General features: G+C 43.5%; 1 protein-coding gene across 1 annotated transcript in view; it reads left to right on the top strand.

The window, feature by feature from the left end:
* Srgn (serglycin) overlaps positions 1-5,993 on the top strand; it is a 14,675-nt gene extending 8,682 nt beyond the window's left edge. Inside the window, exons 2-3 of the mRNA XM_021205515.2 lie at positions 1,603-1,750; positions 4,731-5,993. Of these exons, the coding sequence (XP_021061174.1) occupies positions 1,603-1,750; positions 4,731-4,992 (410 nt within the window). The 3' untranslated portion in view covers positions 4,993-5,993. The remainder of the gene's footprint in view (positions 1-1,602; positions 1,751-4,730) is intronic.
* Positions 5,994-12,333: the final 6,340 nt, after the last annotated feature.

Raw genomic sequence — 12,333 nt, 5'->3', positions numbered from 1 at the left:
GAGCCACCATGTGTTTGCTGGGAATTGAACTCAGGGTGTCTGGAGTGCTCTTAACCACTGAGCCATTTCTCCACCCCACCTATATTGGAGTCTTTTAAAAGCTTATATCTCAGAGGAATGTCGTTTATTACAACAATTTAGAGAGCACACTTAAAAACATACTAGATTCTATTATCATGATCCCTTTGTGTGTCTTCTCCCACTTAAATGCAATGTTTCTTGATGTTGTTGAAACTAAGGTGTGCACACAGTGGTGGCCTGTTCCCCTGATTGCTTTCATTTGTACAGAGTGAGTTCCAGGACAGCCAGGGCTACATAGTGAGACCCTGTCTCAAAAAAGAAAAGAAAAAAAAAGTTAAGATCTAAGAGAGCTTAGACTATGGCACAAGTCTGCGTACAAAAAGTTAATAATTAAAGAGTTACTACAATGGCTGGCATTATTTTAAGGTCTTTATATGAATCTTCTTATTTAAATTTTTTCTTTTCTTTTTCTTATTTATTTTTTTGTGACAAACTTAGGACACCACTGGCCTTCAGTTTACAGTGCAAGTTCAGAGGTCAAAGTTCCAGAACTGGCTGGAGGCAGAGTTGAGCCTCCTCTCTCAGCCGCTCACTCCCAAAGTTATTCTATTTAAACACTTTCCTTCTTATTTTTTTTTTTGTTTGTTTTATTTCTGGTGTGTGGGTGTGGGTGTGTGTGTCCCTGTATTTAGTGTGGTGTGTGCATGTGTGAGTGTGTGTGCACCCCTGTGCGTGCGCACACACATGTGTGGGTGTGTACATGTGCCTAAGTCTGAGGACAATTTGTGGGACAACTTGTTAGTTCTCCCCCCCCATCTTGTGGATCCCCGGGGATTGAACCCAGATCTTCGGTCTCAGCAGCAAACACCTCTACCCACGGAACCACCTCACTGGCCCTATTGTGCAGAGCTATAGAATACCATGAGAATGATAATGTCCATCACAGGCATTGTTGGACATAAAACCTGTGACCCTGGGCTGGTGAGATGGCTCAGTGGGTAAGAGCACTGACTGCTCTTCTGAAGGTCCTGAGTTCAAATCCCAGCAACCACATGGTGGCTCACAACCACCGGTAATGAGATCTGACGCCCTCTTCTGGTGCGTCTAAGACAGCTACAATGTGCTGGGCGTGGTGGCATGGCCCACACCTTTAAACCCAGCACTAGGGAGGCAGAGGCAGGCGAATTTCTGAGTTCGAGGCCAGCCTGGTCTACAAAGTGAGTTCCAGGACAGCCAGGGCTACACAGAGAAACCCTGTGGGGGGGGGAAGACAGCTACAATGTGTTTGTTTATAATAATTAATAATCTTTGGGCCTGGGCAAGCTAGGTTGACCAGAGTGAGCAGGGTTGACTGGAACGAGCAGAGGTCCTAAATTCAATACCCAACAACCACATGAAGGCTTACAACTATCTGTACAGCTACAGCGTACTCATATACATAAAATAAATAAATTAAAAAAAAAACCTGCGACCTGCCAAATTTAGAATCCATGTAATTACCTTGTTAGAGACAGTGTAACCAGTTCTAAGGAGGCCGACTGAAAAATGTTTATCACCCTCATGGGTTCCTTGTTCGGACAGGTTATCCTGCTCGGAGAGCCAGGTACCAGTGGGTCCGCTGCAAACCGGATGGCGTTTTTGCGAACTGCATCGAGGAGAAGGGACCACAGTTCGACCTAATAGCAGATGAATCCAACAACATCGGCCCTCCGATGACCGATCATGTTTTGTAAGTAGACTTTTGTTCGATCTCACAGGAGCACCTGAGAGTTTCATTTCAGGTTCTTGCTGTGGTAAGAACTACTCCACAGAGAGCAAAAGTGGACCATGTGTGCTAAAGCAAGAGATGTGCCAATGAACATAGGCTCATCCATGCTTTTATAAGGGTTTCTTGTGGGCGGCAGCGATAAACCTTGGGAAGTATTTCCCCCAACATATGCTGGAAAGGATTGAATATAATTTTCTTTAGGCAAATAAAGTGTTTGTTTATATATTAAAATTGAGTTGAGTTAGATTTTTATTATTTATTTATTTATTGAGAAAGGATTTTTACTATGCTTCCCTGGCTAGCCTAGAACTTGCTATGTAGGCCAGGCTGGACTTGAACTCACAAAGATCAGCTTACCTCTGCCTCTGAGTGCTGGAATTAAAGGTGTGTGCTATCACAGCACCACAGCTGTTTCTTATTGTTGCCATTGTTTTGTTTTTTTGAAGTTTGTGTGTGTGTGTGTGTGTGTGTGTGTGTGTGTGTGCTTAATTGGAACATGTTTATTTATTTATATTATTTATATTATTTATTTATTTATTTATTTATTTATTTATTTATTTATTGGTTTTTCAAGACAGGGTTTCTCTGTATAGCCCTGGCTGTCCTGGAGCTCACTCTGTAGACCAGGCTGGCCTCGAAATCAGAAATCCACCTGCCTCTGCCTCCCATGTGCTGGGATGCCTGGCGGAACATTAACCCTTTGACTTTGCTTCATCTTTTCTATTTTTCATTACTGTTTATTAGTTTTACTTTGTGAACAACTTGCCACTCAAAATGTGTTCTGGAAAAGCAGTGTGTCTTAGTTAGGGTTTCACTGCTGAGAACAGACACCATGACCATGGCAACTCTATTTTTTTTTTTTTAGATTTATTTATTATTATATTTAAGTACACTGTAGCTATCTTCAGAGACACCAGAAGACGGCATCAGATCTTATGGATGGTTGTGAGCCACCATGTGGCTGCTGGGATTTGAACTCATGACCTTCGGAAGAGCAGTCGGTGCTCTTATCCACGATGAGCCATCTCTCCAGCCTCGACCAAGGCAACTCTTATAAGGACAACATTTAATTGGGGCTGGCTTACAGGTTCAGAGGTTCAGTCCATTATCACCAAGGCAGCATCCAGGCAGGCATGGTGCAGGGGGATCTGAGAGTTCTACATCTACATCTGAAGGCTGCTAGCAGTCTGACCTCTTCAGGCAGCTAGCTCTCTAAGCCCATCCCCACAGTGACACCCTTGTTCAACAAGGCCACACCTCCTGATAGTGCCACTCCTTGGGCCAAGCATATACAAACCACCACACAATGATATACAAATAGATACTGTTAGGACCCAAAGTCAGCTAGGCATGGTGACACACTCCTCTAAATGGATAAGCCAAGGCGGTTGCGAGTTCAAGTCCAGGCTCAGCTACATAGCTTGCCTCGAGTCACCTTTTACTATCCAGAAGGAGCACACTTTGGTTTCTCACTTGGGCGAGCGTATCCACATGTGTGAACACATCTCAGTGTACGTGTGGAGGTTGGAGGGCCGCTCACAGGAATGAGTTGTTGCCTGGGGACTTGAAGTCAAGACTTGGCAGTAGGCACGTTTGTGTGATGAGCCATCTTGCTGGCTAGTGAGGGAAGATGTCTGTTGGTCCTCTTGGCTATCTCTCGGTGATTTCCCTTCCCGACTATGCCATGCTTAAGCAGTTTCCCTGTGTTAATTATTCAGCGTTTCCCCGTACCCTTTACCCACCCCCTTGTCTTGGACTTCCATTCTCCAGGTGCTTCTCTGGATCTGGCATCTTCCGTCACTATGCAGACATATTCCAGAGCGTCTTGACATTGAATAGACTCCCTCCTTCGAGTCTGAACACCTAGAGCTGTTTCTCCACTCTGTTCTTTATTGAATCAGATTGTTTGTTTGTTTGTTTGTTTGTTTGTTTGAGACAGTCTCATCCTCGCTATCTAGCCCTCTTGGCTGTCCTGGCTTTGAACTGCCACCATACTTGGCACATTAGCACCTCATAGAAGGGATTCTTATGGTTGTTTTTGCCCCATTTCCAACCCCCCAACCCCAAACCCCAACCCCCCACCCCGAACCCCCGCTCATCAACACACACAGTTGGATTTCTGCTCCAGCCTTCAATCCCGAGTGTGTCTGCCTGATGATTGACACATCTATTGATTGCATCTCTATTTTTAGGCTTCTTGACCTCTTCACTGCCTTTCAAAACCACTGACCCACCGCTTCCTTTGAAACAGTTCCTTCTGTGGCTTCTGCCATCCATCCACCTTACTTCTGTGGCTTCTGCCATCCATCCACCTTACCCAGGTTGTTTCTGTGGCTGTTTTCCCTTTTGATCATCAGTTTTGTTTTGTTTTGTTTTGTGTTTTTAATTTTATTTACATTGTTGTTCTGCATCCATGGTGTTTGGAAGAGACCAGAAGTTATCAGAGTCTCGAAACTGGGGATAAGCCAAGGTGGTTGCGAGTTCAAGTCAAGTCCTACTGATGCTTGTGAGCCTCTGTGTGGACGTGGAGACCCAAACCCAGCTCCTCTGTAAGAGTCGCTATGGCTCTGAACCCCAGAGTTGTCTCTTCAGCCCTGCCTCTTTGTTTTGAAGCGCTGAAGCTGATTTTAACTCTTCGAATTTGAACAACTGAGTGCCTGAATTTATTTCCATGTTGTCCCCCACACCCCTTGTCGTACCCTAACCCACTCCTCCCCACCCCACTTCCACCATTTTTGTTTTCTTTTTGGAGAAAGGGCTCGGTAGCCCGTGCTGGCTGCAATTCACTTTGGCTCCAAGGATGACTCTACGTTCTTACCACCACCACTACCCAAAAGCTGCAATACTTTGTGTGTACTCCCTACCTAGCGTATTTCTTTATATTAAAATATTGAAATTACATTATAAGTAGAACTTTATAATTTTTTTCTTTGTATTTCAGGATGGGAGGACCCTCAGAAGATTTCATCCCCATTTTTGATGACTATCCTGGGTCAGGTTCGAGCTCTGGTTCTGGCTCCGGCTCCGGCTCGGGCTCGGGCTCTGGCTCGGGTTCCGGCTCGGGAAGTGGCTTCCTAGGTGACATGGAATGGGAATACCAGCCAACAGATGAAAGCAATATTGTCTATTTCAACTATAGGCCTTTTGACAGGATGCTCACCGAGCCAAACCAAGGCCAACCAGAAGATGACTTTATTATATGAAAGTGACCGTCTCTGTCCCCCCACCTCCATGCGGAACAATGTATTCAGTATACTTTGTGTACCACGTCTAAATGATCAGTCTCAGGATAAAGAGTTTTACAGAAAATTTAAAATGCCTGAAAAGACTCTTGAATCCTGTTACCCCTTTCCTCATTAATTCGTAAGGAATTATGCTTTAATGCTGTTACCTATCTTATCGTTCTGGAAAATACCTGCATTTATATGTGTATTGAATCAACATTATAAAAATTAACACATATACCCCCATTATTATACAATAACTTTCAAAGCCATACTGGTTTTGAAATTTTTAATTTGATAGCAAGTTGATGAAACAAGTTCAGGAACCCAACTCTCATTGTGAATTACAAATATATTCCTTTATGTGATTAAAAAGAAAATAAAGTAAAACACAGTGGCCTCCTACCGTGGCTATGTGACATGGTCTACATGGTGAGGGGTATATATTGAGCTGTGGCCATTGGATGTGACCGGGAAGACCAAATGTTATCTAAAAATGTGGGGTTTTTTGCTTTGTTTGTTTGTTTGTTTGTTTGTTGTTTTTCAAGACAGGGTTTCCAGGACAGGTTGTCCTGGAACTCACTCTGTAGACCAGGCTGGCTAGACTCAGAAGTCTGCATGCCTCTGTCTCCCAAGTGCTGGGATTAAAGGCGTGCGCCGCCGCCACCACCACCACCACCACCCGGGTTGTTGTGGGTTTTAAAGTTAGAAACTGAACACCTCAAATAACATGGAGTTGTGGTCTCAACAGCTCATAATGCTTTACCTTTGTCTAGATGCCTGTTCAGGGTCAAATGTTACTCCATTAAAGTGAACATATAACCAAAGGGGGAGCTGCCTGGAACTTCCTGTTCTAATCCAGGGAATAGTTCCTTTGAAAAAAATCATAATATATAATAACTTTATGATACAGTATATAATATTGATATAGGTGATATATAATATAAATAATATAATAAAAATGTATCTAATTGATGACATACAATATGATACAATATAAAAATGTGTATATACATACATGATATTGTAGGCTGGAGAGATGGCTCAGTGGTTAAGAACACTGGCTGTTTTTGTAGGCTGGAGAGATGGCTCAGTGGTTAAGAACACTGGCTGTTTTTGTAAAGAACCCAGGTTTACTTTTCGGAACTCACATGGTAGCTTGCAACAGGAGATCTGATGTCCCTTTCTAGCTATGGGCACCAGACATGCATATGATGCACACACATACATAGAGGCAAAGACACTTGTACACATAAAATAATTCATTTAAAAATCTTTATAAAAAGCAAATGGAAAATACCTCCCAAACTACAGCAAGAGCCATCTCTGATTCTGCGTCCCCTCTTTTTTTTTTTTTAACAATGCATGAAAGTTTATTATAATCATACCTTTCAGAAATAATTGTTGTTTACAGTTTGTGAGTTCTTTCATTGCCTTATTTTTCTCTTCTTCCCTTCTCCCTCTTGCTCCAGCCCTTGCTCACTCTGGGGCCCGCTCGCTCCTCGCTCCATCCCACAGGTTTTTATCTTTGTTTCTCATTACGGATGGATGGTTGTGAGCCACGGTATGGTTGCTGGGATATGAACTCATAACCTTGGGAAGAGCCATCAGTGCTCTTAACCGCTGAGCCATCTCACCAGTCCTCTGTGCCCTTAATAGGTAGAATACATTGCCTAAGAATGGAAGAGCAGAAATAGACTTATTTGCATCATATGTAACTTAGAGAATGTGTGCTTTCCATTGCTGAAACTGTTTTTTTCAGATTTATATGTTCCCATAGTTAACTTTGTCAACTCCACAAAGCCTAAGAGTCATCTGAGAAGAAACTCTCCATGGAGAAATTGTGGGGCATTGCCTTGCCTATTAATGGATATAGGACATCCCAGCCTACTGTGGGCGTCACCATTACTACGCAGGTGGTCCAGGGCTATAAGAAAGTTGACCCGTTGGGGCTGGTGAGCTGGCTCAGTGGGCAAGAACACTGACTGCTCTTCCGAAGGTCTTGAGTTCAAATCCCAGCAACCACATGGTGGCTCACAATCACCCTTTAATGAGATCCTATGCCCTCTTCTGGTGCGTCTGAAGACAGCTACAGTGTACTTATAAATAATAATAAATACAACTTTTTTTTTTTTTTTTAAGAAAGCTGAAAGCTGGCCTGTGAAAAAGCTAGCAGTCAGCAAACTTTCATTTATACTTTCTACTTCAGACTCCTGCTAGGAGTTCCTGCTCTGACTTCTCTCAATGATGGACTGTGACCTGGAATGGTGACTACTTCCTTTCCTTTTCGAAGTTGCTTTAGTCAGAATATTTTATTACAGCAACAGAAAGGAAAGTAGACCAAATGTTACGGCTCCCTGGGGAACTATTTCCACTATGGTCCATTGTGAGCGTTCCACTGAACTTTAGCATGGCATTTTAAGCCATTTATGCCAAGGGATGAGAGCCCAAAATAGGACTCACCTTGAAGTAATGAAGCTAATCATGGGGCTGCTGCACAGCTGAGAAAAAGGACATGTGACACTTGGGTGGTCTATGGAGGTTCCTCTTAATAGTTTTACCATGTTTAGCCAAGGATCAAACTGTCAGGAATAATATTTATGACCATTCACTATTTAGTGGTGCAAACACAAATAACTATAATACATTTTTATTATATGTGTTTTTCCCCCAAATCCATTATCATTATCATTATAACAATGCTAAGACAGCAGAGGGAAGGGGTGAAAGAAACTGTGAGTTGCCATTCTCTCAGTACATTGTCTTAATATTTCAATCACTGTTTATTAATATAGGGGCCGGAGAGATGGCTCAGTGGTTAAGAGCACTGACTGCTCTTCCAGAGGTCCTGAGTTCAAATCCCAGCAACCACGTGGCAGCTCAGAACCATCCGTAACTTCAAGATCTGATGCTGTCACACAGATATACATGCAGGCAAAACACTAATGCACATAAAATAAAGGTAGATAAATTTAAAAGATACTCACATAACTCTATCTTTTGGTAATCTGCCTTCTTCCCCTCTTTAGAATTGCTGCGTGGAGCTGACGATTCCTTAGGGCCCAATGGCTCATCAGTGACAGTGCTATCTTCGAATCTGTTACCTATTGCATGAGTCATGAACGGTTTACAGACGCCGGAGTGTACCTAGTGCCCACAGAGACCAGGGAGCGCCTGGGGTCCTTTGAAACTGGGGTTACAGACAGTTCTGAGACACCACTTGGATGGTGGAACCAAAGTTGGGTCCTCTGTGAGAGAAGCAAGCGCTCTTAACTGTCGAGCCATCCCTCTAGCCTCTGATATGAAATTTTTTATGGGGAATATTGCCTCAGTGATGGATGTAAAATACATCCTTTTTTTAGCTATTTGGATATTTGTGATTACTCCGTGTTTTGTCTTTACAAGGACAGAATACTAACTAAGAATAAGAGCTCTTGAGAATTGAAAATGTTGGCATGCATTCATTGCTTATTGGGTTTTTTTTTGGGGGGAGGGGGTGTTGGTTTCAAGACGGGGTTTCTCTGTGTAGCCCTGGCTATCCTGGACTTGCTCTGTAGACCAGGCTCACCTCAAACTCAGAGATCCACCTACGTTAACCTCTGGAGCACTGTGATTAAAGGCATATGCCACCATGTCCAGCCTTATTTATTGCTACATAATTAATCACCTTAAAACTCTGTGGCCTATCTATATCTTTAATCCCAAGATTTGTTAGGTGAATCTGTGAATTCAAGATTAACTAATTGCAGGCCAGCTAAGGCTAGATAGTGAGATGCGCCCCCCCCCCCCCAAAATCAGACCCAAACAAAAAAGCCAAACAAAACCAGACCTTGGTGGCTTAAAGCAATAGGCATTTAAAAATTTTTACAGTTTATCAGGTCAGAAAATTAAGTAGATTATCTGGAAATTCTATTTAGAAAGTCTTTTTTTTTTTTTTTTTTTTTTTTTTTGTGACAGGGTTTCTCTGTGTAGCCCTGACTGTCCTGGAACTCACTCTCTAGACCAGGCTGGCCTCAAACTCAGAAATCCACCTGCCTCTGCCTCCCAATGCTGAGATTAAAGGCATGGCTTACAACTGTTTGTAACTCCAATTCCAGGAGCTCTGGCATCCTTACACAGACACACATAAGAGCAAAACACTAACACACATAAAAATAAATAAAAATTTAATTTAAAAATAGTTAGGTAGGGCTAGAGTCATCTGAAGACTTGATCAGGGATGAAAAAGAGAGTTTCCACATTGGTATTCACAAGTAGTTGGCAAGTTGGTACTCCCATCTGTTTTCAGAAGAGAAGGGAGATGACTTCTCCATGGGGCTTTATGGCATGGGAGCTGATGTCTATAGAAGGGTCCAGGAGAAACCAAGTCAGAAGCAGCTTGAGACAGCCACACCACGCTATTCTGTTGGCCACACAAACCGACTTTGATAGAATTCAAAGATAGATTACACCAGAGTTTGAACACTAAAAGAGAAAGCTTGAGGCTGGTGAGATGGCTCAGTGGTTAAGAGCACCAACTACTCTTCCAAGGTCATGAGTTCAAATCTCAGCAATCACATGGAGGCTCACAACCATCCATAATGAGATCTGATGCCCTCTGAAGACAGCTACTTATGTATAATGATAAATATAGATATAATAATAAATAAATCTTTAAAAAAGAGAGAAAGCTGAGAGTTATGCCAAACAATGGCTACACTGCACAGTAACACACACACACACACACATCATCATCATCATCATCATCATGAGAATTGGAACATGAGCAAACATAATGGCTCATGATATAATCATCATCATCATGAGAATTGGAACATGAGCAAACATAATGGCTCATGATATAATCTTTCCATTCAGGGGCTGAGGCAGGAGGATCACAAGTCTAACGTCAGCCTGAGATATGTACTAAGACCATTTCTGGGATAAAAAGAAAAACAAGGACGGGTGAGATGGCTCATCAGATAAAGGTGTTTGCTCAGAAGCCTGAGGGAGGACCTGGACTCAGTTCCCAGAAGTGACATCTACAAATTCTGCTCCCCGTGCACCTGATGTAATATATACCTCCCAGAATAAAGAAACATGAAAACATGAAAAGGAAAAAGGAAAATAAGCAACAAGAGACAGATGATAGTTGGAAGACAGGAAGGAGAGTGAAAATCCATTTAGGATGCTCAATCTAGGATTTCAAGAAATTCCAGGAAGAGGGCTGAGGGTATGGCTTAGTGGTAGACTGGGATTGGGATCCATGAGGCTCTGGTTTAATCCCCAGCTCCACAAAGGGAAAAAGAAACCCAGGTTTAAAAAAAAGGGGGTGGGGTGGGGGAAATCCTAGAGCAATTCATCAAAGAAATTTAGAAAGACTTCAAGGTACACAATCAATACAGGAAAGTTACACACATCACAACAGACGACTGAAAAATGAAAAACTTAAAGTTTTATTTACAACAGTGTTAATACAGGCACTTAGAGATAAATTTAATAAAAATGTGTAACACTGGAAATTAGAAACACTGGTGAAGAACACTAAAAAAATGTAAAAATTAGAAAGATGCACAATGCTCATGAATGGAAGGCCCAGTGTTGTTTTATTTTACCTCCTTGAGTCTTTGGGTGTCTGTACAAAACCTGCATATGTGATGCTCATGGAGACCAGAAGAGGGCATCAGACCCCCCTGGTAACGAGCCACTATTTGGATGCTGGGAATCAAATCTCATGCCTCTGGAAGGGTAGCCAGCAAGTGCTCTTGATTTAGCTCAGCCATCTCACTAGCCCCAATCGATAGATTTTTGACAAGCATACCACACCACAGCCGTTTACAGGGGAAAGTATTTTGAGCAAATGGTGCTAGAACCAACAAACATAGTTAACCTTTCAGATCTTCGACTATGTGCAATTGTTTCTCTCTTTTGTTTCCTTGTAACAAGGTCTCACACTGTAGCCCAGGTCATTCAGGGGACTAACTGTGTAATCTCCAGGGGTCTTTTAATTCATGGCGATTCTTCTTCTGTCTCAGAGCTGGGATTACACTATGAACCTCTATGCCTGACTTATTCTTCTTTATAGAGTGGGTGATGCTCCTTCGTCCAAGCCATCTGCATCACAGGGTTTTAATCAATAGTATTTTGAGCTCTAAACTCCCTTCTCTGTATACTGTTTTACCCGTTTGTAAACATGGCAGGTAATCCCCAGTATTGGGAAGGCTGAAGGGAGGACAGATGTGTTTCTTCACAGCCTGGGCTACATAGCATATTCCAGAGTAGCCTGGGACACCTAGTGAGACCCTGTCTCAACAATAAATATACACACAAACATCCATTCGTTCCAAAGCTCTCTGGCATAGCAATCATTAAGATTTGTTATCAGATAATATCATTTTAGGCTAGAGATTGCTCCTGTATACATGAAGGAAGTGCAGTGTTCCATCTGCAGCAACGCATACAGCGACGGGTGACTCCTGCAATTACAGCATTGGGAAGGCACTTTGGAGGTGCTCACTCTCCTCCACTTGAGGCTAGCCTAGTCTACATGAGTGCATGAGACCCCCTGCCTTACAAACAAAAGACTCATTTCCGGTATTTGAATTCGGTCGCGACTGGAGACCAAAGCCTCCTTTTAACCTTTAGATATTTTAGACTTACAGACTTGACACTCTGCTCTCCAAGTTGAGTTTTGCTATGATAGGGCTGATGACGCCCCCATAAATCGGAGTGAAAGGTTCAGTTCCGAAGCCTTCGTAGTATTTCATCTATGCTCAGGTTTTCTGGGCCTCCACTGCAGTGACTGACTGGGTCATTGTGTTGGAGAGCCGCGTTTTGCACGCTTGCGAAACTTTTAGGAAGGGCTGTTGCCGGGGAAGGAGGGCGGGACCGATTTGCGAGTCCTGCCACTCCGGCTTGGAGGGCTGGGTCACGAGCTATCCGTGGACAGCAAAGGATGTGCTTTAAAAGATTAGCTTTTCTCCCTATTAGTCTCTTCGGAGGCCTACAGTTCTCGGGGCTGAGGCGGGAAACCGCTTCAGGTAAGATCAGGCGCAAAGGTCGGAAAGGCAGCAAGCCTGCGAAGACACGCCTCCCGCAAAAACCCTGGAGTCCCTCAAGCTCCCCTAAGGAAAAGGAATGGGCGTGTCGGGGGGAGGAGCTCCACAGCGCACTGCTCCTCACGTGATAGCTGGCTCTAAGGTTGCAGGACGGGGAAGACAGATCTTTGACTCCTCCCACCTGACGTCACCCACACAGACCGCGCCCTCAACCGGAGGGCGGGGCGGAGGAGCCCCGCCTCGAGACGGCCTTCCTGACGGGCGGGGCCCCTAGCGGGGCGGG

This window comes from Mus pahari, chromosome 9 (genome assembly GCF_900095145.1).
Source record: "Mus pahari chromosome 9, PAHARI_EIJ_v1.1, whole genome shotgun sequence".
Lineage (NCBI taxonomy): Eukaryota > Metazoa > Chordata > Mammalia > Rodentia > Muridae > Mus > Mus pahari.
Note: the sequence above shows the minus strand (reverse complement) of the source record. Positions and strands in the feature narration are given on the sequence as shown.